Source organism: Spea bombifrons, chromosome 12, assembly GCF_027358695.1.
Source record: "Spea bombifrons isolate aSpeBom1 chromosome 12, aSpeBom1.2.pri, whole genome shotgun sequence".
Taxonomy (NCBI): domain Eukaryota; kingdom Metazoa; phylum Chordata; class Amphibia; order Anura; family Pelobatidae; genus Spea; species Spea bombifrons.
This window is the reverse complement of record NC_071098.1, coordinates 517,313-545,218: the sequence shown is the minus strand read 5'-3', so window position 1 is coordinate 545,218 and position 27,906 is coordinate 517,313. Positions and strand designations below refer to the sequence as shown.

Genomic DNA, 27,906 nt, shown 5'->3' with positions numbered 1-27,906 from the left:
TGCCGGCAGATCGGCCCCCGGCGAGTCGCCCGTTTCTCCTGCTGTAACGACTCAAACCTTAATCAGTCGTTGGTCTCGTATTAGATTCAGGAGCCGTATGTCTATCCCATGCATGTTTAATACCCTCACTGTATTACCCTCTACCACTTCTGCTGGGAAGCTGCTCCACTTATCTACTACCCTCTCAGTAAAGTACAGTAAAATATTCATATATTTCCTGTATCAACATATCACAGATCTAATGCCAGCCGGACTGCGAACCCGGCAGGGGAAAATGCCGCAGACCGGCAGCGGGTCGGCAAAAGACACCGAACTCAGAAAAAAACTACAATAAAAACGTCTATAAAGTTATACTGGTCAGACTGGGGGCATTTAGCAGCAGTTACCCCCGCCCTCCAACGTCACTGACCCGGAAAGCTGCTGAACAGGAACCCTTAACAGCCAGAGCTGACCAGGGGGCGGAGTCGCGAGGAGGCGGAATTCTGGTCCATTCCTCTCCCCGTAGCCTCAGCTCGTTGTCATGGAGATGAAGCTAAACAAGGAAGCGGCACAGAGACAGCGCGCAACTGACAACTGAGCGAGGAAGAGCAGGGTAATTATAATACTACTACACCGGGTAATAATAATAATAATACCCCGGGTACAGGCTGGGCAAGGGGTAATAATAACACTGCGGGTACAGGCTGTTCAAGGGAAGATAATAATACCCCCGGGTACAGAGTGGGCAGGGGTAATAATAATACCCCAGGAGAGGCCAGGTATATGGTAACGAAAAGAGCAGGAAATGGCTTTATAAATATAACGGGGCAAATAAAACCCATTATTCCCCTGGGGTATCTTCTCGGTTATCCGTTATATACATGCTATTTGCGTTACACGTCACTAGATGGCAGTAGATATATATAACATATACCGGTAATACACATATACGGTAATATATATATATGTTTTTGTGTGTGTGTGTGTAAATAATATGTGTGTGTAAATAATATATATATATATATATATATATATATATATGTGTGTGTAAATAATAATAATATATATATGTGTGTGTAAATAATAATATATATATATATATGTGTGTGTGTAAATAATAATAATATATATATATATGTGTGTAAATAATATACATATATATGCCGTCTTAACGGGTTGTCTCTGCTCCTTTAATGATATTTATAGGAAGTTAAATCCTGAAAAGATGTCCATTCCGTTCTCAAACACGAACTATCGCATCCCGCGAGGCTTCGCCAACCTTCTGGAAGGATTCACCAGGGAAGTTTTACGAGATCAGCCCAAAGATATCCCGCTGTTTGGCGCCAAGTACTTTGAAGGACTCCTGAAACAAAGGGCTGGTAAGGTCCAGAAATACTAAATGAAGCTATCCCTGCTTGATCACAGGTGGCTAAAAACATAGAATTTGACAGCAGATAAGATAGATTTGGCCCATCTGCTTTCCCCAGGATGATTATCGATTAATGTCCTCTAAAGAATGCAAGATTTCACCTTATCGGTAATTGAGGGGCCAATTTGTTTCTTTCTAATCCAAGATTTTTCCTTATTTCAGAGACAAACTTTGATCCAGCGGAATGGGGAGCGTCGATCGAGGACAGGTTCTACAACAACCACGCTTTCAAGGCAAGTTACGGCTACAGCTGGGGGTGAAAAGTGAAAGTTTGTTCCAGCGGTTTCTGCCTCGTTCCCCCGGAGTGCAGAGCGGGAACCGTCAGTTTCTGCCCATTTGTAAATAGAATGTTACGTGACGTAACGTTTGCACCCGATGTGATGCCAATCGCCACGGAAGCATCAGTTTGTTGAGCAGGAGTTTCGTCATTTTCTTGGATGAAAGTCTCTTTTCTCACCCATCTTTAAACAGATGGACAAGGGAGGAATAATGGGGTAAGGGTGATGTGGTGGGCCGGGAGTGTTGGGTGACGTGGTGGGCCGGAAGGGGTGTTGGGCGATGTGGTGGGCCGGAAGGAGTGTTGGGTGATGTGATGGGCAGGAAGGGGTGTTAAGGAGGTGACAGTGGGACTGGAGAGGGGGGTGGAAGGATGGTGAGGGTATGATTTAGGAATAGATGAAGGTTCCAGCATCCGCTGTACAATGTTACAGTGGGTTTGGAGAGTCTTGTCACCCAGAGCTTACAATCTAAAGATGGAGTTTATTGGACGGGTTTCATTCCTCCCATTAAATATTGAAATTTATTTACAAACAGCCTAACCCCAGGGAGCAGCGCTTTATAATCCACATCCAGGCACGCGTTTCATGTTAACGATCTGTGCATTCAGACATTCTGTGCTCGGCTGTCACCTAATACATTGGAAGTTCTCGTCATCAAACTGTAGCACTGTGTGTGTTATTGTGATAGCCCCCCGGCCCACACGCCGCGTACGCGCCCGACACGCGTTTAAATGCCAAGAAAGCCTTCTCCAAAGATCGGGTCGTTCGCTTACAAAACCCAAATGGCGTTGAACTCATTTCTAAAATATCAATCAGCTTAATGGAGCGTTGGCTGCCGGATCTGCTGATTGCTGTTTGTTTTATTCTGTAAAGCAGCGTTCGCCGTGACAAATGCCTCAGAAAGAGCGGCCTCTCTCCTTCCTCCAGTCACAGCAGGAGCGGCTTCTAGTGGAAAATGACAAGAAAAGTGGCAAAGTAAAGATTTCTTTCAAGACGTAGGAAGCAGGAATCAATTCGAGACAAAAATAAAAACGTTAATGTATTAACTGTTTGCGCGGCGCAGGGGCTGGCGGTGCTCACCAGTGCAACCCTAGCCCCGCTACTCTAAGGGTTAAATTACCATAAGTGCAGGAATCAGAGGAACGTGAAGAATTTCCAGTGGTGCCCCCAGTGTGGGCATCGAGCTGTCAGGTGCCACTTTCTGTCTCTTTCAGGCCGGTCTCTGGAGTCCCTTTTTAAGGCTGTGTCCGTTACAAATAATTGCTAAATGAATTGCTAATCGCTGTTAATAATCTGTCCCGGTTACTAACGAGGCTTCCTAATTGTGGATAAAGTGACTCGATAACTTCATGCATTATCCCATTATTCTATATGAGCGAGAACCCACGTTATTTGTAAGAGAATTCTGACGCTGGAGGGGGATTTTGGGGGTTCGTGGGTGAGTGGAATGCTTTCCTTATAAGTGGAGCCTTTTCCTGGCCGGAGAAGCTGAATTATATCTGTTAGGGGGTCTAATGTTATGAACAGACTGTCCTCATCGAAGGCATCTTCATGGCTCGGAGGGGCACGTGTACCCCATAATGTGTTATTTATAATAATAATAATTGCCATCTTTTTCACAAATTGCGATGATATTCAGCTGTAATTGTGTTTTCTTTGTAGCGTGCGGAGTTAAATGCCGGCGCTTCAGAGGGGCGAAAGGACGGCGCTCGGAACGCCTCTGTCCCGGAGAACTCGCACATTACCGAACCGACCTATCGCTCCGCAGATAAAGACCAAAAGGTACTGCAATACCGGACGGACGTCTGCAGGGGAACGATATTATTATTATTTATTGTTTTATATAGCGCCATCAAATTCCTGATATCACAGAACCTGAAGAAATCTCGCCCCGTCCTACAGCTGTGACAACAAAATCATGTCTTTTGGGTCTTTTGGGTCTTTTGGGTTCAGTTATTGAGTTGAAAACATTTTACCTTTTTTTGTTACTTGCTACTGAACCATTTTCTGCTCCTTCACTTTCCAAATGTTTCTTTGGACCCTTTAAACTCCTAGCTATAGGGGGCTGGGAAGCGGAGACGCGGGTTCTCGGCCGCCGCTGGTTGATGTACAGATTCCTTATACATAGTATATTAATGCACAGATTCCTTATACATAGTATATTAATGTACATATTCCTTATACATAGTATATTGTGTATTAATGTACAGATTCCTTATACATAGTATATTAATGTACAGATTTCTTATACATAGTATATTGTGTATTAATGCACAGATTCCTTATACATAGTATATTAATGTACAGATTTCTTATACATAGTATATTGTGTATTAATGTACAGATTTCTTATACATAGTATATTGTGTATTAATGCACAGATTCCTTATACATAGTATATTAATGTACAGATTTCTTATACATAGTATATTGTGTATTAATGCACAGATTCCTTATACATAGTATATTAATGTACAGATTTCTTATACATAGTATATTGTGTATTAATGTACAGATTTCTTATACATAGTATATTGTGTATTAATGCACAGATTCCTTATACATAGTATATTGTGTATTAATGCACAGATTTCTTATACATAGTATATTGTGTATTAATGTACAGATTCCTTATACATGGTATATTGTGTATTAATGTACAGATTCCTTATACATGGTATATTAATGTACATATTCCTTATACATAGTATATTGTGTATTAATGTACAGATTCCTTATACATAGTATATTGTGTATTAATGCACAGATTCCTTATACATAGTATATTGTGTATTAATGTACAGATTCCTTATACATAGTATATTGTGTATTAATGCACAGATTCCTTATACATGGTATATTGTGTATTAATGTACAGATTCCTTATACATAGTATATTGTGTATTAATGCACAGATTCCTTATACATAGTATATTGTGTATTAATGCACAGATTTCTTATACATAGTATATTGTGTATTAATGTACAGATTCCTTATACATGGTATATTGTGTATTAATGTACAGATTCCTTATACATGGTATATTAATGTACATATTCCTTATACATAGTATATTGTGTATTAATGCACAGATTCCTTATACATAGTATATTAATGTACATATTCCTTATACATAGTATATTGTGTATTAATGTACAGATTCCTTATACATAGTATATTGTGTATTAATGTACAGATTCCTTATACATGGTATATCGTGCATTAATGTACAGATTCCTTATACATGGTATATTGTGTATTAATGCACAGATTTCTTATACATAGTATATTGTGTATTAATGTACAGATTCCTTATACATAGTATATTGTGTATTAATGTACAGATTCCTTATACATAGTATATTGTGCATTAATGTACAGATTCCTTATACATGGTATATTGTGTATTAATGCACAGATTCCTTATACATGGTATATTGTGTATTAATGTACAGATTCCTTATACATGGTATATTGTGCATTAATGTACAGATTCCTTATACATAGTATATTGTGTATTAATGTACAGATTCCTTATACATAGTATATTGTGCATTAATGTACAGATTCCTTATACATAGTATATTGTGTATTAATGTACAGATTCCTTATACATAGTATATTGTGTATTAATGCACAGATTCCTTATACATGGTATATTGTGTATTAATGTACAGATTCCTTATACATAGTATATTGTGTATTAATGTACAGATTCCTTATACATGGTATATAGTGTATTAATGTACAGATTCCTTATACATAGTATATTGTGTATTAATGTACAGATTCCTTATACATAGTATATTGTGTATTAATGTACAGATTCCTTATACATGGTATATTGTGCATTAAATGTACAGATTCCTTATACATGGTATATTGTGTATTAATGCACAGATTCCTTATACATAGTGTATTAATGCACAGATTCCTTATACATAGTATATTGTGTATTAATGTACAGATTCCTTATATATAGTATATTAATGCACAGATTCCTTATACATAGTATATTAATGCACAGATTCCTTATACATAGTATATTGTGTATTAATGTACAGATTCCTTATACATGGTATATTGTGTATTAATGTACAGATTCCTTATACATGGTATATTGTGCATTAAATGTACAGATTCCTTATACATAGTATATTGTGTATTAATGTACAGATTCCTTATACATAGTATATTGTGCATTAATGTACAGAATATGCATTAAATGTACAGATTCCTGTGGGAGGCGCGGGGTTTTCTCCACGCTGGCATCGCTCATGTACTAGATCCATCGTTCACAGAACTAGGGCAAAAACGGGGCTATTTATAGTCTTTCTGAAGCTAATTATTTAGACTCTGCTCTTAAATTTGGTGACTTTCTCTCATTTTTTACCTTGAAATATTAGTTACAATAACCTGCTGTGATTCTTTATTCGCGTGCAATCCGTACAATATGCACGTATTCATTAAACGTAATAATTATAACTCTAAGGAATGTCCCCCCCCCGACCTCCACCCCGTGCTGAGCGCCACTTATCTTATTTTACCTTAAAACCGCCTCATTAGATACGGGGGAAGAAGACAATTCCAGCTTTTTAATATATTTCTTTATATCAGCCAGATGTTGGGAATAACCACGGCTCGTTCTGAGCGCACGTATGTACCGTGTAATTTCACGTGTCCCACATGTTACAGCAAACGTTATAATTAGTGTCTTTTCTCAGGGCTGCGGGAGATGCAGAACGCACACGCCTGTAACATGGCTAATCATATGTTTTCTTCCAGGAGGTGGAAAGGTCCGGCGAGTCGGGGCAGATAAACGCCGCCACCGTCATCCAAGCCGCCTTCCGCGGTCACCTCACCAGACGGGAGGCAAACAAACCGAAGACGTCGACGGACGAGAAGTAAATGCGTTTATTGTTTTCATCCCCACTTACTGCGGCCGTGCAAAGACGCCAACGCCTCGCGCACGCCGCGGCGCTAATTACCGCCATGACAGTATTATAACATTATTAATATTACACACGTCATTATTATTTATATATTATTTATATTCATTAAAGGAGAGTTCTACCCCAAAACATCGGAAAAATGTAGCATTCTCATTTCCCATAAAGTGTATATAATTTAACTCTGTATAAACCGCATGTAATTTACACATTTTGTATTTGAAAAAAGCTATTTTTGGCCCAGTAGCGTCCGCCGGCTGAATCAGCATTTATCGATTGGGTTCTGAATCAATAAATAGACGCGACCCGTAAATAGATTCTGCAGCTGAACGTAAAATCTCAATATTTATTATATTTTAGCTTCTTGAAATCCACCTCTTGTGATTCACAAAACCCAGATATTTATAAAGAAAAACACACAGCTGACGAGTCTGACGCCGCAGTGCGCCCAAGCCGTGGGGAGGAACAACTTACAACAGATATTGACAGTGGGGACAGTACTGGCGGAGGACTTGAGAGGGTCTTGAACGCTGAAATATTAGCGGACGTTCAAGGAGAGACCAAGCAGGCTGACGCTCTGGAGGGTGAAACGGAGGATGGCGAAGAAGTGCAAAGAGATGCCGGGGAAGGAGTCGGAGAACCGGAGGATCTACGCACCCTGCAAGTGGGAGACCCTGCTTTGGAAAAAGAGGCATTAAGCGCAGAGACTTCTGCTTTCCAAACACAGGAGCGACTCGTTTCCAGCGAGGATCCGACTCTCCGCTTTATCGCTGAAACCGTAACAGAGCAATCCCGAGTCACTACCGACGGCGAGGCCAAGGAACCCACTCCGGACGCCACCGAACCCACTCCGGACGCCACCGAACCCACTCCGGACGCCACCGAACCCACTCCGGACGCCACCGAACCCACTGCTGACACCACCGAACCCACTCCGGACACCACAAAACCCACTCCGGACACCACAAAACCCACTCCGGACGCCACCGAACCCACTCCGGACACAACAAAACCCACTCCGGACACCACAAAACCCACTCCGGATGCCACAGAACCCACTCCGGACGCCACAGAAGCCACCCCTGACACCACAAAACCCATTCCTGACACCACCAAACCCACTCCGGATGCCACAGAACCCACTCCGGACGCCACCCCTGACGCCGCAGAACCCACTCCGGACGCCGCAGAACCCACTCCGGACGCCGCAGAACCCACTCCGGACGCCGCAGAACCCACTCCGGGTGCCACCCCTGACACCACAGAACCCACTCCGGACGACAGCACAACGAAAACAAACGTCTCTCCCGTCACAGCTGAAAACAAAACGGACTCTGACAAAGTGGGAAACTCAGCAGAAAAGGTAAATTTAGGTAGAATGTGAAGGAAGCCAAGAGAAATGTAAATGATAAAGAACGCCCCGTAACGCGAAGGGACCAGAATTTAAAAGCCACCACAGCCGGTGAGTTTAATGACGGTCAGTTTTTAATCCTGAATATTCTGAAACCAAAAATAACGTCTTTTTTGGAGTCTGCCGGAATATGGCATCGAGCCGTTTAACACAAATGAGTTCTATAACCGACATTTCTAAATAAAAAAAGTCCCGGTCCCGTCAGCTCGTTCAGCACAGAAAAGAGCCAATCATCTGTTGGTTTACTCACCATGTGATCCAGCGCAGCCAACCGGGTTTAAAGATGGTGCCCATAAACACACCTGGACCAGGCTGCCAGGAGCCCGCCCTCTTTAAGGGAGTGGGTGGGGTTATCTAGCTGGCAGGGTCGTCCCATATAGCTTGTATAGGAGGGGAATAGGACAGGGAGGGGGCATCCCGGAAACGCAGCATGGAGATCCGGGGAAGCAGCGCTCCAGCTGGAGACTCTGGTGAAACCCGGAGACTTCCGCGGAATGCCTGCACGTGATTGGCCCCGTACGTGGAGGCAGAGGAGGCTGGTACGTTGGTGACCCTGGCCTGTCGGGGTAGAAAGCGGAGTCGTCTGCCCCCTGGGGGCTGTTATGCTGCGTATGACGTTCCTGTGCATTCGGTGACAGCAGGCTGCGTCTCCGGCTTCGTACATCAGCCGCATGTTTCCTCTTTTAATCGTTTAATTGGCAGCCGAGGGAATTGAGATAAATTCGGGTGAGCGGTAGGTGCGCGGTTGCTGCGCTGGGAACATTTCGGAGGAAATCTGTGACAATCTGTCACTTAGAACCACTTTCTACTGATCCAAACCCGAAACAGAGCGTGCGCAACCAGCGAGAGATCGTAATTACCCTCCTGGGACTCCTCTTACATTATAATGTTGGATGAGGCGCCTCGTACGTGAATGAAGCAGGTTGTGAATATATCCGCGCTACAAACCTGTGATACCTGCCATCTGTCAGGACGTCTCGGGGTTATTCTAGGTCTTTATCCCCGAACCCGTGAGGAGCCGATGAAGCCCAATACTTCGCGTGGCCAGAGAGGGGCTTTTGGTGTAACTAAGCGAGACATTTCTAAGAACAATGGATAACGTGTGTGTAAACGTATGGTGTTAGTGTGTGTCGGCATATGTTGTTAGCGTGTGAATGTTAGTATGTGGTGCCAGCTTCAGTGTACACAGTGTCGGTGTTTGCTGTTTTCGTGTTCATTGGATTTGGAGTCATCGCCAGGAAGATGAGTAGGAAGAACAATTAGCATTTGGTGATTAAAAACATGGAGCGCTGTACATGCTGGCCCCGGCGGCCCCGGTGGCTCGTTTACTGCTAGCACTGCGGTTGTAAATATGTGGAGAGATCGGAATGGAGTCCGATTCGGGTCCGCGGGGAGCCGGAGTCAGGGATTCTTCAGGAAATTGCCTTTTGGTAGAATTTGGTGAATCGAATCGTGAGATTTTCACATTTTTTATAAAATATCAGTGTTTGGGACGCAGTGAAAATGTATAAAACATTTCAGCTGCCGTGTACCTGGGGCGTGCGAGCCGCAGACCCCTGATCATGAGATCTGTCCCCTGCCCAGGACTCAGCGGGGTATTAGAATGAATGCGCTTTGACTCATTCACGGGGATTTCAGACGTTTATTATTATTTACAAATGCCGCCTAGCGTGGGCTCTGCCCTGGGGTAAAACTCTGCCTTCACCCCCCAACCCCGGGGTAAAGCTCTGCCTTCACCCCCCAGCCCCAGGGTAAAGCTCTGCCTTCACCCCCCAACCCCGGGGTAAAGCTCTGCCTTCACCCCCCAACCCCGGGGTAAAGCTCTGCCTTCACCCCCCAACCCCGGGGTAAAGCTCTGCCTTCACCCCCCAGCCCCGGGGTAAAGCTCTGCCTTCACCCCCCAGCCCCGGGGTAAAGCTCTGCCTTCACCCCCCAACCCCGGGGTAAAGCTCTGCCTTCACCCCCCAACCCCGGGGTAAAGCTCTGCCTTCACCCCCCAGCCCCGGGGTAAAGCTCTGCCTTCACCCCCCAACCCCGGGGTAAAGCTCTGCCTTCACCCCCCAGCCCCGGGGTAAAGCTCTGCCTTCACCCCCCAGCCCCGGGGTAAAGCTCTGCCTTCACCCCCCAACCCCGGGGTAAAGCTCTGCCTTCACCCCCCAGCCCCGGGGTAAAGCTCTGCCTTCACCCCCCAGCCCCGGGGTAAAGCTCTGCCTTCACCCCCCAGCCCTGGGTAAAGCTCTGGCGGTCGGGTTCCTGGCGAAGGAATGGAGAGAAGTATCGGGGAGGGTCGGGAGTCTTTTATAGTCCATACGATATGAGGAAGCATCTGGGGAGTGCGCTGCTCGGCCCTCCTCCTCTCCCCCCCATCTAACTCAGCTCCAGCTCCAGCTCGGGTGAATTCTGGTAATTTTGCGATAATATTTCAGCGGCGTGACTTCCAGCTGGTGGAGCTCCGGCTCTCGCACGAGGAAAATCCACGTTTCTGCAATAAAGGAGCCTTTCTGCTGCTACCTGTCAGGAGCGAGAGCCTTACCTCCGAGGCATGGAGTGCTGCCACGTACGTTATATGTTTAACGGGCATGTTCTAGCAGGTATAGGTATATATATATAGGTATATACAGGTATAGGTATATATATATATATGGGTATAGAGGTGTGTATATATAGGCATATATAGAGGTATATGTGTATAGGTATAGGTATCTATAGAGGTGTATGTATAGGTATAGGTATCTATATATATATAGAGGTGTGTATATATAGGTATATATATATATAGGTATGTATGGGTATAGATATATATGTAGAGGTGTATATATAGGTATAGGTATATATATATATAGGTATATATGGGTATATAGGTATAGGTATATATAGAGGTGTATATATATATAGGTATATATGGGTATATAGGTATAGGTATATATAGGTATGTAAGGGTATAGTTATATATAGAGGTATATATGGGTATAGGTATATATGTAGAGGTATATATAGATATAGGTATATATAGAGGTATATATGTAGAGGTATATATAGAGGTATATATGGGTATAGGTATATATGTAGAGGTATATATAGGTATATATATAGAGGTATATATAGGTATAGGTAAATATAGGTATGTGAGGGTATAGGTATATATAGAGGGATATACTCTGAGCACTCTGGGCACCGTTGCCTCGGGGTCCTCCTCTTAGCCTCTCGTAGCCCGGGGCTTTTAAATGTCACTTTTCGCCTGAGGTTTGCGTGATTTTGGGAAGCGGTTGCTGCGGTTTTCGCTCTCGCGTGGGCGTAATTATTACAATACAAAGACTGAATATTAGGTGGAACGGGCTGTATGCACATTTAAAAATCCATGTCTTTTTTTCTTATTCTAAGATTTTTTTATTCTTTGTTATCAATATAATTTCTTTTATTTTTCTTTTAGCATTTTTTTTTAATAGTCTATCATTTTAACCCCATAACTGCTGGTACACAGTATCACAAACCAAAAAAGGTTTAATATTCTTTAAATTATTTTTTATGTTTTTATTTAAATCCTTTAAAATTTCATTATATATTTTTATTTATTTACTATTTTTTTGCACTAAATAATAATAAAAAAAACCAAAATGGTTCAGCCCAATTTGCTGTTTGTTACATTGTTTCGTATTTTACATTTACAGATCATTTTTTACTCCCTTTGCGTATTTTGTATATATTTATGAGCCTTTTGTGACGTTTCTGTGCTGGAAATAAATCTATAAATCATTTATTCTCCTGAAAGACATGCATTTAGGTCTTAGACTTTCTGGGTTTACACGAGGATTTTGGTTTCAAATAAATGGTTGTTTGTGTTTTTTATTTTATTTATATTTATAATATTTATAACTTTGTATAAAAGAGGAATAGAAATGCTGCAGGCAGAGTCGTTATTGATGATAAACCCGAGGCTGTAGTGCAAAATCTGAGCGAAATATTAAGTATAAAGGAGCGGCAAATTCGGTAAATTATGGCAAAATGTAATTTATATAATTCCTGCCAGAGGAGAAAATCTAAAATCTGAAAGCAGCACCTTCCTGAGCTGCAGATCGTTCCTGAAATGCTGCGGCTGTCACCGGCCGGGGCCGATAATGATGGAGATGATAATTATTACATAAAAACAGACATTCTTGGTAGGAAGAGACTTATTAAGATGGAGATGGAAAGGGGAACCTGGAACCTGAACTGGAAGGGGAACCTAGAACCTGAACTAGAACCAGGAGCCCAGACCTTATATTGGAACCGGGTGACAGGAACTTAGAAACTGGATATGAATCTGCTTAGAACCTAGAGCCCTAACCAGGGTCACAACACCTAGAACATGGCTGAGAACCAAAAATGTAACCGGGGAACCTAAAGTTGGAGACCTAGAACCCGGCTCAGAAATGGTGGACTATTACTGACCTTTCTGAAGGGTTTCAGGTGAATGCCAGGGTTCTTTGGGCCCCTCCTCAGTAATAATAATTATATATATTATATATGTGGTACCCACACCTGGCAGCTCTCAGGGCTTTTGCCCCAGTCTCAGGGTGCAGGGGCTATTTGGGTAACACGTTTGGCGAGTCACTGTATAGAATCATCACAGTTCTCTATGAAAGGGTTAATATTTCAGGGGTGTCAGGGGCCGCTCATATAGACAGTTCCCAGGTACTGTGGGGACCCCGGTGTTTCCCAGAAGACGCCGCTTGCTGTGCTGGGATCAGGCCAGTTCTACGGCGCCATCGCATTGAAGTCTACGCGGCTCTTTCTAGTACCTCGTTGGAAGGCTGCCGGTGCATCGCGCCTCCCGACACGGGCGCCGCATGCCTGATACCCGGGATCTCTATAATGCCTGCCTTTGTGTTTTTTCTTCCAGAATGAGACGTTCAGGAAGCCGCAGGACGAAGCTCTGGACATACCGCTCGATGACCCTGACGCCAACGCAGCCGCTGCCAAGATCCAGGCCGGCTTCCGCGGGCACATGACCAGAAAGAAGATGAAAAGTGGGGAAAAAGATCTGAAAAAAGACAGCAAAGAAAGCAGCAGCTCGCAGGGGGAAGGCGACTAACGAGAGCGGAGAGCGGTGAGTGCCGTCCCAACCGAAACGCCGATCCCCATAAACCTGCGCCCCCCGTAACCCCCCCACCGAGGACGTGAAAATTCTACGATTATTATTTTAGAATATTTATGAGTCTCTCGTACTCTTAACCCAACACGGAAACAACCAACTTTATCCCCAAAACTAAGTCCCTCTTTTATCTCTTTTCTTGAGTTTCCGGTAACGGGTAAAATCGCTGCCGTCAGAGGCAGCGTCGGTGAGAGCGGTGATCCGGGGCGGTGAGTGAAACGGTTAGTTGGACGGCAGCCAGAAATCTCCGTATAAATTAATTAGTGAACATATGCTGCGAGCTTTCGGTCTGATTAGAGGGGCCGGTTATAAAGTGAAGGAATAATCCTGTCTGTTTATCCCAAGAGAATTAATTAATTGCTGAACATTTCTTCCTGAGACCTCTTCCCTTTTTTTAAATTCTTCACCCCAAATGTTACTTCTGTTCCACCCCTCGTCTCAAGGATTTAGCGAGGGGGTCCTTCCCTGCAGGGGGTATGTAGATAAATACAGGAACCTTAAAGCACAAAAGATGGGTCCTGGGGGTGGGGCATACTGTGTACTTGGGTGGTGCAAACCATATATAGGCATAATATATTCTGAAGTAGGTGTGGCCTAATCTATGTCATACCTGCCCATGCGGTTCCCTCAAGTGCCGTCAACACAGCTGTCACCGTTAAAATACTCAGTGGTTGGCAAAGATGTCTCTCAAATTGCCCTGTTGCCCAGTTTTGGGTTTAAATTCAGGGTTTTGCACCAATCCCAATCTTGGGGGTAGTTTCTCTTTAGAGGGATGTTTCTTACGTGAACATCATGATATAGGTCGGGATATTCGGATTGTCCGCTCCGCCGTGTAAAGGATCCAGGCCTGGGGTATCGTTCCTGCCTAGAAACAGACAATTAATCGCCGTTGCTAAGGGGCAACCTAAATCGGGAAATATTATCCCTGACCCCCAGGGAAAGTGAGGTTTCAGTGATAATTACCAGCCATACGAAGACTGCACAAATCTGGGGCAAGTCTTTGCGGTTTTAACCTTTAGAGGAAAGAAATCATTTTAATTGACAACCTGAACATTTAATGGGATGTGTAATGAGGAGTCTAATTATAGCCGGAACATTTCGACATCTGGGAAGCGGGGAATAGCGCCGGCAGCGCGTGCTTTTAGGTGTCATGCATGGTACGGTCCATAAAACTGGCAGATGGCAAGGTCCTCAACAGTGTCACTCGGTACAGTCCATAAAATGGGGACATGGCATGAACCCCAACTATGTCACAAGGCTGCCTGTAAAGATGGCACATGGTCCAGGCCATTACCCTGCTACGCGGCGCAGTCTTCAGCACGGTCTGGTCCACAATGGTGCAACCGTCCGCGGCCTACGTCGGCGACATGCCATGTAACGCCGCCAGCTGGTCTGCGCTGTTACAATGTTACCTTACATAGTCATTGGCACAGGAAACGCTACATATGGTGCCCGGTGACATCACCCGCAGTAATACATTGATTATGAATAATAAGCAATATTTTCGGTACCTTTCAGTTCCTCCTCTGGGTTTGTGACCCATCAGGATCCACTTTAAGTAATAAAACTCATTGCGCAAATTACTCAAAGATTTAACATTTTGAGTAAATACATTCAGTGATGACAGCACCCCCGTGGGGCTTCGGTATATCGTAATATGTGCTGTGCGGTCAGGTTATATCGTACATTAAAGGGTTAACGTCCAGTAAATACAATGTGTTTTTCCGGTTACGGTTTATTCCCGTTGGTGGCGCTCGATGATCATCTCCAGTTTTCGTATTTCAGGCCGTATTCTGATGAAGCAGACGGTGCCCAGGTCAGCATCACCTTCGCAGCAAGTTGAACCCCGATCGCTGTGCCCCGTTTGCCCCCCTGAGGATAGAGCCCCCCACGGCCCCTGGAAGACTCCGTGCTGTTCTATGAAAATGCCTCATTGCGTGCGGTGATCTTCCTGCTCACCATGATTATTTTCTTTTAATTTATGAAATCGGTAGACATATTGCTGTGAAATGTTGTGATTTCATTCATTCGCTTTCCGCCGCGTCCTCCGCGAATTAGCTTTGTGATGTTTGCATGTTTTATATGAGTTTTCATGAAATTCTTGATTTAGAGGTTTGCAGTTGGCTCTTCTGCAATAACGGTCCGGGGGTTATTTTCTGCAATGTGAATTCTCTGATTATTGTCACTTTTTTCTGTTTTAGAAATTAAAATTTTCTGTAATGTAAGAAAAAAAATAAAAAAATCCCGAAACAGTGCCAGTTTATTATTTATAAGATTCCTTAATTCCATATTTCTTCAGCAAAAAAACATCCCCCCGGGCCTCCCTGGAACCCTTCCTCGCCATGGGGGCAGTTTGGGGCAGAGCTGGGGCAGGTGGGTAGAAGCGTGAGGAGACCCGGAACATCCAGGTTTTAGATCTGTAGAGATCCTAAGTTTGTGAATGACGCGTCGGGTTCGACAGGCGCTTAGCGGCTCGCAGCATTGGGTATAATCCCTGGTCATTGTGTCCCACCACAGATTATTTAGCAGACATGGCCCTAATCTACAGTTCCGTGAGATCCCCAACTTCACAAGAAGATAAAAAGCTCCAAAAACTGCATCGAATCACGAAACAGCCTTTATTCGGCATCTTTAGAACATCATAAGAAAAGAAATGTGCTGAAAAAAACACAAAATGGTAAACATTCTATAAAAGGAACGAGATTGATATAAAAACCTTCGCTTCTGATTCATAAACATAACGTGAACATTGATATAAAAAGTATTTAAATAATAGGTTTTTAGGACGGTTATATCACGGCGTTCTCGCGTCTCTCCCGAGCTGCGTGCGGAGCGGAGGAGTCCGTCCCGCTCGCCCCGCTCGCCCCGCTCGCCCCGCTCGCCCCGCTCGCTCCGCTCTGGTCACCGGTCAGCCGCGGAGACGTCGCGTCCTCTCTGTCGGGGGAAGAAACGTTCCTTTTAGTCACACTTTGTACGTTTCGGACATTTATTGCGAATTTATGGCGAGCTGCTGTTACAATCTCTCGCTGATCATCTAGCGGCGTCACTGAGTGCGGTGCATGCCAGGGGCCACAACCCGGCTCCGCGCCTCATAAATCCAGCTAACTGCCCTGATACCCTAAAAAAACTTCCCACCGACCTTATGTCATTTCCGGGGTAATCGGCGTTGGGGACCTTCCTCTTCCTGTAATACAGAAAATAAACGGCGATCCCGATGAGAAGCAGCGCCAAGAGGACGCCCACCACGGCCCCGGCGACTGCGCCGGCATCCACACCGCCTGCAAGGCAAACAGACGCAGCAGGGGTTAACGCCCCAGACATTCTTTCTTTAATGCCCCTTATACAAGGATTTATAATATGTGCGTTATACCTGCGCGTCCCCCGGGACTTTATCGCTGCTTCATGTCTGTCGGCACGGCTAATAAACATCCCCCCCAGACAGCTGACCCCAAAACACCCCAGGGGGCGCTCAGTGGGTGACATCTTTAACCAGGGGCATTCATTTAAAAATATACTCCCCGCAAAAAAATCATTGATGCCCCACATACAGGAGGCATCGGGGCCCTGCATGTTACCCCATCCAGTTCTTTTATTGCCCCGTTACCCCCCCACGCTGCTTACACCCCCCCCAAATATCCACAATTCTGAAACATTGGGGTATAAATCTGTCCGTGTAAATCATGAATGTGCCGAGAAAGCTGTGATTCCTCCCCGAATTAACGAGAGAAAACGATGTCATTAAATTGCGGGTTTGCAGTGAAATTGACACGGAGGCGTTCAGTGCGTTCGACCCGCTGCCTCCGTTCACCGAGCGCGGTGTGAATGACTGAGACGTCCTGACTGACAGCCTCCAAACACCTTGTTTTTATTCGACGTTCTGAGCGACGGATCGCATTATTCCTCAGAACGTGGAATTATTTGCATTAGAAGTTGTCAGATTCTTTTAATTTATTTGCCAACAATTCAGGGATGATGTCATCGATTTCTTGTACTGAAAACATTTCGCATCGTCAGTCATGCCAAGAAAAAAGCGATCCGTCGCTTACTAGGCGTTTAACCAAAATGCTCCGATTTAAACCCAATCTTAACCTGGATTGTGGTTAGAGGCGTGGTCGGGGAAGGGCATTTATAAGAAGGATAATGGGTTTATTTACCCCGTTTAATTAATAAAGCCCTGTGTGACCCTCATACCCGGCAAACAGTCCGAGCTCCTGGAAAAGCAAAGTTTGAAGGGGAAACATACTCGTTACCGATATGCTTATATCGCATGTCGCCTGGCCCAGTTCATTGGAGGCCGTGCACCGGTAGCTGCCGGACAGCGCCTGCGACAGGTTGGTGAGGAGCAGAGAGCCCGTCCTCTGATCTAAAGACAGAAAAACCAGATGAGAAATGACACAAAAACAGATGGCTTCCTGCGAGGACGAGTATCTGGATTTGGTGTTAGCATGACTGTGCGTGAGTGTTAGGGGGTGCGCGAGTGTTAGGGGGTGCGTGAGTGTTAGGGGGTGCGTGAGTGTTGGGTATGGTGCGTGAGTGTTGGGTATGGTGCGTGAGTGTTGGGGGGTGCGCGAGTGTTGGGTAGGCGGTGCGCGAGTGTTGGGTAGGGGGTGTGCGAGTGTTGGGTAGGGGGTGCGTGAGTGTTAGGGTGTGTGAGTGTTAGGGTGTGTGAGTGTTAGGGTGTGTGAGTGTTGGGTATGGTGTGTGAGTGTTAGGGTGTGTGAGTGTTAGGGTGTGTGAGTGTTGGGTATGGTGCGAGAGTGTTAGGGTGTGTGAGTGTTAGGGTGTGTGAGTGTTGGGTATGGTGCGAGAGTGTTAGGGTGTGTGAGTGTTAGGGTGTGTGAGTGTTAGGGTGTGTGAGTGTTGGGTATGGTGCGAGAGTGTTAGGGTGTGTGAGTGTTAGGGTGTGTGAGTGTTGGGTATGGTGCGAGAGTGTTAGGGTGTGTGAGTGTTGGGGTGTGTGAGTGTTAGGGTGTGTGAGTGTTAGGGTGTGTGAGTGTTAGGGTGTGTGAGTGTTAGGGTGTGGTGCGTGTCAGGAGTGAGCCTAGGTTTATTGGCGCCCGGGAGGAGGGAAGAGAGGGGTGATGGGAGAGGAGGAGCAGGGAGTAGCGTGTGTTATAGTATGGGGATGTCTTAGTTATGGGAGGCAATACTTAGTACTCCTGTGAAAAGCCATAACTGAGTTATTTACAGCCCCCTTTATTTGCCCCTTTACCCCACTCACTCTCCATCATGCCGGGGAGCAGTGGCGTTTTGGATCCCATGAAGGTCCAGGAGAAGATGGGAGTTGGGTTTCCTCCTGAGGAGCTGCACTGAAGGGTTAAATCGGTCCCCGTGATGGGGTTCCCGTTCTTCTGGCAGCTGGCGGACGACGGGGGAGCTGCGGGCAAAATAAATGGGTCTCAAAAACACATTACAGAGAGCAGAGAGAGAATGGGGTAGGTTCAGGGGGGACAGGGGGTAGGTTCGAGGGGACAGGGGGTAGGTTCGGGGGGACAGGGGTTAGGTTCGAGGGGACAGGGGTTAGGTTCGGGGGGACAGGGGGTAGGTTCGGGGGACAGGGGGTAGGTTCGAGGGGACAGGGGGTAGGTACGGGGGGACAGGGGTTAGGTTCGAGGGGACAGGGGTTAGGTTCGGGGGACAGGGGGTAGGTTCGGGGGGACAGGGAGGTTCGGAGGGACAGGGGTTAGGTTCGAGGGGACAGGGGGCAGGTTCGGGGGGACAGGGGGTAGGTTCGGGGGGACAGGGGGTAGATTAGTGGCTATGAGGAGATATCAGGAAGGTGGGAAGCACAGAAATTTATCTGGATTCTGGAAATATAGTTTTTTGGGTTTCTGAAGATATTAGTAAAATACATGAATTCCCGGCATGTGCACAGATTACTGCCGCCGTGGGAGGGGTAATTATATGGGGTATCAGGGGCGGGAGGAAGGGGTATTAGAAGGGGCACGCAGCGTTTTCTCACCCAGCACTGTGAGCAGAAGGATCCCGGAGCCGGTGCCGGAGAAGTCGGGGGGATTATTCACTTCGCACGCGTAGGAGCCGTTATCGGACGGACGGAGATCAGACAGGGATATTGAGGCCACTCCGGCGGTCGGGGGATCCTGGAGAACGTGGAGCCGGTCGGCCTGGGGCCCCGGTTTATACGACACCCCGTTAAAATAATAATAAATCTGCAAACAACGGAGAAATGAAACGGGGGAAAATCACAATAATGGCTAATAACGTACAGCTTGCTTTTTAAAATGTATTTGTTGCTCTGACATACTGCTCCTTACTGCCCCTTACTGCCCCATACTGCCCCATACTGCCCCATACTGCCCCATACTGCCCCTTACTGCCCCTGACTGCCCCATACTGCCCCATACTGCCCCTTACTGCCCCATACTGCTCCTTACTGCCCCATACTGCCCCATACTGCCCCTTACTGCCCCATACTGCTCCTTACTGCCCCATACTGCTCCTTACTGCCCCTTACTGCCCCATACTGCCCCATACTGCCCCATACTGCCCCTTACTGCCCCTTACTGCCCCATACTGCCCCATACTGCCCCATACTGCCCCTTACTGCCCCATACTGCTCCTTACTGCCCCATACTGCTCCATGCTGCCCCTTACTGCCCCTTTCTGCCCCATACTGCCCATTACTGCCCCATACTGCCCCATACTGCCCCTTACTGCCCCATAATGCACCTTACTGCCCCATACTGCCCCATACTGCCCCTTACTGCCCCATACTGCCCCATACTGCCCCTTACTGCCCCATACTGCTCCTTACTGCCCCATACTGCTCCATGCTGCCCCTTACTGCCCCATACTGCCCATTACTGCCCCATACTGCCCCATACTGCCCCTTACTGCCCCATAATGCACCTTACTGCCCCATACTGCCCCTTACTGCCCCATACTGCCGGCTTCACGTCTTCACGAGATGCCGTTCTGGCCCATATTTAGAAACCCAGAACCTGCCGGCAGATCGGCCCCCAGCGGCCCCCGTCTAGTCCCCGCTTCTCCTGCTGTAAAGACTCAAACCTTAATCAGTCGTTGGTCTCGTCTTAGATTCAGGAGCTGTATGTCTATCCCATGCATGTTTAATCCCCGCACTGTATTACCCTCTACCACCTCTGCTGGGAGGCTGTTCCACTGATCTACCACCCTCTCAGTAAAACTTCCTTCTGTTCCATCTCAGTCTCTGACTCTCTAGTGTTGGATTCCGCTCTCTTGTGGTAATTTTTCTCCTCCTTTGAAATAAATTCCCTCCCGTCCTTTATTTCCCCCCCCCAGTATTATATTACGCAGGTTGCGATATGATATTAACCATCGGATGACGAATCAGCTCATTCTGGAAGGCACAGTAAGGGTTAATTTGTTAGGATTTAGGAAATGTGAAAGATGCCCCTACCTGGCGCCCGTTGGATGGGGGGGTGTTCCCCGGGGCAAACTTCCACTCGAGAACAAAATCTGAGCCAACAGAGGTGCTGTAGGTGCAGGGCAGGACGAGGCTGGAGCCCACCTTACCCACCACCGCCTTCTCCGGAATGGTGACATCCACCGCACCGGCCAAACCTGAAAATGAGACGGGGGGGTTATTTGGGGGTAATAGATTTCTGCAGTCGGATTCATAAAAACTTCTGACCTAGTTTTCTATAATTTGTGGTTTTGAAAGAATCTCTGAAAACGAGGAGGGACCCCAAGAGACAAACAAATCGACCGGTAAATCCCAGAACCGCCATCACTGCCGCAAGCACCGCCGCAAGCACCGCTATCACTACCGCAAGCACCGCCATCACTGCCGCAAGCACCGCCATCACTGCTGCAAGCACCGCCATCACTGCCACAAGCACCGCCGCAAGCACCGCCATCACTACCGCAAGCACCGCCATCACTACCGCAAGCACCGCCATCACTGCCGCAAGCACCGCCATCACTGCTGCAAGCACCGCCATCACTGCTGTAAGCACCGCCGCAAGCACCGCCATCACTACCGCAAGCACCGCCATCACTGCCGCAAGCACCTCCATCAGTGCTGCAAGCACCGCCATCACTGCCGCAAGCAGCGCCGCAAGCACTGCCATCACTACCGCAAGCACCGCCATCACTGCCGCAAGCACCGCCATCTCTGCCGCAAGCACCGCCATCACTGCCGCAAGCACCGCTGCAAGCACCGCCATCACTACCGCAAGCACCACCATCACTGCTGCAAGCACCGCCATCACTGCTGCAAGCACCGCCATCACTGCCGCAAGCACCTCCATCACTGCTGCAAGCACCGCCATCACTGCCGCAAGCACCGCCGCAAGCACCGCCATCACTACCGCAAGCACCGCCATCACTGCCGCAAGCACCGCCATCACTGCCGCAAGCACCGCCATCACTGCCGCAAGCACCGCCGCAAGCACCGCCGCAAGCACCGCCATCACTGCCGCAAGCACCGCCACAAGCACCGCCATCACTGCCGCAAGCACCGCCATCACTACCGCAAGCACCGCCATCACTGCCACAAGCACCGCCGCAAGCACCGCCATCACTACCGCAAGCACAGCAAGAACCGCCATCACTGCCGCAAGCACCGCCATCACTGCTGCAAGCAGAGGCACCACTACCGCAAGCACCGCCATCACTGCCGCAAGCACCACCATCACTGCCGCAAGCAACGCAAGCACCGCCATCACTGCCGCAAGCACCGCCATCACTGCCGCAAGCACCGGCACCACTACCGCAAGCACCACCATCACTACTGCAAGCACCGCAAGAACCGCCATCACTACCGCAAGCGACGCCAAAAGGTCAGAACATTGAATTTGTTGACAAAAAACAAATGTGGCAAAAAATAAACAAAAAATGCATCGAAATCGGCCTCCCGGGGGGTACATTGTATCAAAACCCCCAGCGCCCCAATCACAGGTTAATAGCGGGCAGTAACCCTTTGCCTGTCCGCTATTAACCTGTGATTGGGGCATTTAGTGTCGGGAGTGCGATGCTGGATTATAACCCCCCAGCAAGAATGAGAGAAACGTCAAAAAATCTGCAGCTTCGCAAAACGATCTCGGAAAAGGAGCTTTTTTACTGATTAATAAAGAGAAATCCGAACCAAATCGTTGGGATTAATGACCAGCGAAGGGTTAATCTGTAATCACAGCTCCCCGAGATCCGGAAAATCCGCGTTTTTGGGAATTTTGTTTTTCTTGATATTTGGTTCTTTTATTTTTGAGATTTAGTTTTGTGTAAAATAAGCGAGGATCGGCCAATAATATTCAGCGCCGGGCCGTACGAGGCTCGGGGTATTTATTTAGTGACGAGGCCGGGGGAGGGGTGACTCTCTCCTGACTGCCCCACCGAGGCTGTCCAACGTCAGTCCTCGAGGGCCGCAGATACTCAGAGACAGAGTCGATTGGTCCGTTAAACGACCAAACCTTTAAGGGGTCCGCACTCTGTGTCAGCGCCCCCCAAACATATGAGGGTGAAACTTTATTACCCCGAGGAGTTATCAGACAGATGATCCAGAGAGCTTACACTCTAATACCTCTCAGATATTATTATTTATATAGCGCCGTCATATTCCGTAGCGCTGTACAATGGGTGGAGAGGACATAACAAGTAGTATATAACATGACAGAGACAACACGTGAGGAGGGCCCGGCGCACAGGAGCTTACAATCTATAGATATTCTGAATATAGTCTCTGCAGGGCGGCTCTTATTGGCCGATGAATTTAAAACACATCACAGGAATGTAGCCGACGAAGAGACGCTAAAGCCTGACCGGCCCCCGCAGCCCCCGTGACGCACGCGGCAAAAAGGTTATATTCTGCTGCAAGCATCAGGGCCCCGGGGAATGTGCCGGAGAATGCGTTGGGGCAACGCGTCGGGGAATGTGTCGGGGGAACACGTCGGGGAATGCGTCGGGGGCTATACCGGGGAACGTTTTGGGGAATGTGCCGGGGAATGCGTCGGGGAACGCGCCGGGGGAACACGTCGGGGAATGCGTCGGGGGCTATGCCGGGGAACGCGTTGGGGAATGTGCCGGGGAATGCGTCGGGGGCTATACCGGGGAACGCGTTGGGGAATGTGCCGGGGAATGCGTCGGGGGCTATACCGGGGAACGCGTTGGGGAATGTGCCGGGGAATGCCTCGAGGGTCACCCTTACCGCTCCATGAAGTGAGGCAGATCAGGAGGGGAAGCAGAGACTTCTGTGTCATGTTCGCTGCAGCTGGAGAGTGGAGTGAACGCCGCGCATGTTATCGACTACAAAGAGCTCTGACTCACTGATAAGGGGAAGCCGTCACCCGCCAGCCCAAACCGGTCAGTAAAGGGTGCAGGAAAACGGCCCCCAAATAATAAGAACCCCGCGTTTATTTGAACCCCAGATCTGAATGCAGAGACACAGAACCTGCCAGCAGATCGGCCCCTGGCGGCCCCCGTCTAGTCGCCCGTTCTTCCTGCCGTAAAGACTCAAACCGTAATCAGTCGTTGTTCTCGTCTTAGATTCAGGAGCCGTATGACTATCCCATGCATGTTTAATACCCTCACTGTATTACCCTCTACCACCTCTGCTGGGAGGCTGCTCCTCTTATCTACTCCCCTCTCAGTAAAGTAATAAAATCCTTCCATTCAATCTCAGTAGTCAGAGGAGAGAGAGGGGAAACAGGGACACTTGGCAGGTATGCTGATCACCCAAAAAACTGCCCTTTCAAAGAGTAATGAGGCGGAGCGGCGGCGGCCGTGTGGCGGTTCCAGTGGCGGAGGTCATTTCTATCTGATATTTTTTCTGATTAATAATTAACCCGATAGGAGCTGATAGAAAGGGCGAGTCCGACACCTGATAACGCGGAGCAAACACTGACTATGAGTATCGGGTAGTATCACCCGGAGCCGCCGACCCGTCCACGCCACAAAATCAGGGGAACTTCAGCTTAACCCTTCAATTTCTCCGCGCATCGCGCTCCTGTTTATTGGAGCTCTATCAGGCACCTTTTACAATGAATATGGGCCCCGGGGTTTATTTGTGGCCCTTAATCTTTAATCTCCTGTGACAAACACCTCATTCTGAAATCCCAGTTATTTGGGGCTCTCCTTTTTCCTCCCCGGGGACCTCACATTGCCCATTACATCGGTTGCCTACACTTTAAAGCGTGATGAGGAAACACATAGAGCTGGCCTGCGATTCCTTCCCTGCTCATTTATTCAAACATTTCCTCTTTTATACTTCTTAGAATGTTTGTTTATTAAGCGCTGACAGAGTCCGTGGCGCTGTACAAGTTAAATATATACACAGAGATACAGCAGGAGGCGAGGACCCGTCCCGTGAGCTTACAATCTAACCTTACGGCGCTTCCTTAAAATAGGAGAAATAAGAAATCATCGTTTTTACAGCCGGCGCATTCATTTATAGTGAGGATTAACTCTTTGAAAGCCATCGAATGCTAAGGGTTAACCTGGAGTTGCCATGACAACGTGTGCCTCTCACTTGTGATATTTCGGAGCCTGTATTTCTCTCCCACCAGACGGGATCCCACGCGTCCCTCCTCCTCTCCCACCCCCTCGCTCTCTGCTGGGGCAATTAATTAACACACCGAGGGCCGGAGGGGGATTAAGCCCTTCAAGGCACTGAAAGGGTTACGTCTTTGGGCCCCGACCAGTAAATCTCAGGGGCCTCAATCAATTTTCCAACAAAGGGGGCTCCCTAACAATAATTACCCCGGGGGGGGGGCTACAGGGGGCATCCATACACAGTCAGGGGTAGTGTCTTTATACAGAGAGCGGCCCCATAGTGTCACTATACAGAGAGCGGCCCCATAGTGTCACTATACAGAGAGCGGCCCCATAGTGTCAGTATACAGAGAGCGGCCCCATAGTGTCTCTATACAGAGAGCGGCCCCGTAGTGTCTCTATACAGAGAGCGGACCCCTAGTGTCTCTATACAGAGAGTGGCTCCGTAGTGTCACTATACAGAGAGCAGTCTCATAGTGTCTCTATACAGAGAGCGGCCCCGTAGTGTCTCTATACAGAGAGCGGCCCCATAGTGTCTCTATACAGAGAGCGGCTCCGTAGTGTCTCTATACAGAGAGCGGCTCCGTAGTGTCACTATACAGAGAGCAGTCTCATAGTGTCTCTATACAGAGAGCGGCCCCGTAGTGTCAGCGACTCAGCTCGTCTTCACTCGGTTTATCGAATGAAGACCTCGGGCTCTCAAAAAAATAAATGACAGCCATTTGGGCTGTCGCTGCGTAGAATCTTCATGATGGACCATGAAGGGGTTAATATTTATGAGTCTCGGGGCAGCTCAGCGAATCAGCTATCGCCCCCTGCTGGGGAGCGGAGGATGGGCAGAAACGTGAATAAACGTCATTTTACCCTTTGGGAGAAATATTCAGCAAATCCCGTTTTCACTATTTGCTCTGAATCATAATAATAATAATTTGTATAATAAACATGTATATAATAATAATTTGTATAATAATAATTTGTATAATAATAATAATTTGTATAATAAAAATGTATATAATAATAATTTGTATAATAATAATAATTTGTATAATAATAATTTGTATAATAATAATAATTTGTATAATAATAATTTGTATAATAAAAATGTATATAATAATAATAATAATTTGTATAATAAAAATGTATATAATAATAATAATTTGTATAATAATAATTTGTATAATAAAAATGTATATAATAATAATAATTTGTATAATAAAAATGTATATAATAATAATTTGTATAATAATAATTTGTATAATAAAAATGCATATAATAATAATAATTTGTATAATAATAATAATTTGTATAATAAAAATGTATATAATCATAATAATATTTGTATAATAATAAGGAAAATAATGACAATAATTATTATTATTTGTATAATAAAAGTGATAAAAACGATGATAAATGATGCGAGTGAAGAGAACTTTCTGCCGCTTTATTCGGTTTGTAGCGTCGTTCCCCGTCCGCTGTGCTTAGAATTTCCCATGATGCACCTCACCTTTTTTTTGATTGGCCGCCTGTTCTAAAATCTTTGTATCTAGTTTTAGAACTGGTGCGGGACTCGAGGTTCCCTTTAACATAACCAGGTCAGAATCAATCGTTTTTAAGCCCATTTACAAAACAGAAAATATAATTTATCCAGCGGATAAAATGAACCAAAAATACGAGAAACGACACCGGATTATTCTCAATGATTTTTATTTCGATTTTTCTCAGAAATAAATAGTTTTTCTGCTTGCGCCGAGATGTTTGTCGTGCATGAGCCGCTCGCGGAGAGGCGAATGAAGCGCCCCGGCCGCGATAGCGACCTTTATGGCAAAATTTCAACAAGTTGAAAGCGTTTTATTGCAAAAAGCAGCATATTGGTGAATAATACATGTTTATCGCAGTGTATGCAGCTGAAACAGGACGAGGAGTTAAAAAATCTGATGAAAACGGTCATTTCCCTCTAGTGCGTTCAGCAAATAACATATTTTATTCTTACTTCCAAATCACAGAAACGTTAAGTGTTTCCTGTTAGTACGGCAACGACCTATCAGAGGCTGCCTTTCTGTCACATGACAATAAAGCATCCCCTGAAAAAGCCAAATTTTACACAATGAAAGAACTTTTTCGGAGGTTTTTGGACGATCCGCCGGGCTGGGAAGAATATCCAGTAGCGGAGCGGCCCGGTAAATATGGCGGGGGGGGGGCTCTGCCGAGTGCGGCTGCCTATGGCCGGCCTGGGCCCTGAAAACATACGATCTGTCATATTTACGCAAATGAATCCGGTCGCTCGTCCAAACTGCCCCTGACGCGTTCAAACTGCCCCCGATTCGTCCAAACTGCCCCAATGCGATATAACTGCCCCCGACGCGATATAACTGCCCCCGACGCGATATAACTGCCCCCGACGCGATATAACTGCCCCCGACGCGATATAACTGCACCCGACGCGATATAACTGCCCCTGACACGATATAACTGCCCCCGACGAGATTATAACTGCCCCCGGCCTGCTTTTCAAACTTGCAAAGGAGCCAGAAATGGCAGATATTTGTAACATTATTTGGCTCTCGTTTTCCTTTAATATACGGTATTTTGAGTCTTAAGATACATAAAATTGAACATTTTTTAGATGAAACATTTTAACGGAAACGTTTATAATCACAACATCCCGAGGCACAGAAAATGCATAAAATTTATAAAAAAATAACCCCGAGTCCGCAGTTCATACAATCGATGGGTTTCTGCGATCCCCGTGTGCTTGATACTGCGCTCCTGCTGCAGCGGGCGCCATACACAGTAACACGCGAGCGCCATCTTTAAAGCTACGTCGATAAAGCTAAGAGCGGAATGAATTGTGAATAACACGCCGGGTATTATATAGCGAGTAACGCTGTTATCGGGTCCACGCGATGCGTGTAACGTGTCGTTCATTCACCTAAACAGCGGTTACCGGAAAAATAAATAATATGACACCCGGATCTCACACACGTGTGATATAAAACATGCAACGAGCTCCCAGGACATAAAACATGTGTGTGATATAAAACATGTAACGAGCCCCCAGGACATAAAACATGCGTGTGATATAAAACATGTAACGAGCTCCCAGGACATAAAACACGCGTGTGATATAAAACATGTAACGAGCTCCCAGGCCATAAAACACACGTGTGATATAAAACATGTAACGAGCATGTGTGTGAGGACACAAACAGCAGGGGACGCTTTAGTTCAGATTGACAGCCGT

At 46.6% G+C, this 27,906-nt stretch overlaps 2 protein-coding genes across 2 annotated transcripts; one reads left to right on the top strand and one right to left on the bottom strand.

The window, feature by feature from the left end:
• Positions 1-540: 540 nt before the first annotated feature.
• On the top strand, positions 541-15,431 carry SPA17 (sperm autoantigenic protein 17). The gene is made up of 8 exons (XM_053452377.1): positions 541-592; positions 1,186-1,358; positions 1,571-1,641; positions 3,349-3,468; positions 6,473-6,591; positions 6,997-7,999; positions 12,927-13,133; positions 14,964-15,431. The coding sequence occupies exons 2-7, from the start codon at positions 1,205-1,207 to the stop codon at positions 13,116-13,118; spliced, it is 1,659 nt and encodes a 552-aa protein (XP_053308352.1). The 5' UTR covers positions 541-592; positions 1,186-1,204; the 3' UTR covers positions 13,119-13,133; positions 14,964-15,431.
• A 536-nt stretch (positions 15,432-15,967) lies between these two features.
• Positions 15,968-23,531, bottom strand: VSIG2 (V-set and immunoglobulin domain containing 2). The gene is made up of 7 exons (XM_053452376.1): positions 23,323-23,531; positions 20,578-20,741; positions 19,141-19,348; positions 18,400-18,555; positions 17,422-17,541; positions 16,318-16,456; positions 15,968-16,112 (listed from the first exon to the last, which is right to left on the bottom strand). Exons 1-7 carry the CDS (start codon positions 23,372-23,374, stop codon positions 15,968-15,970), a joined length of 984 nt encoding a protein of 327 aa, XP_053308351.1. The 5' UTR covers positions 23,375-23,531.
• Between the last annotated feature and the right edge of the window lie 4,375 nt (positions 23,532-27,906).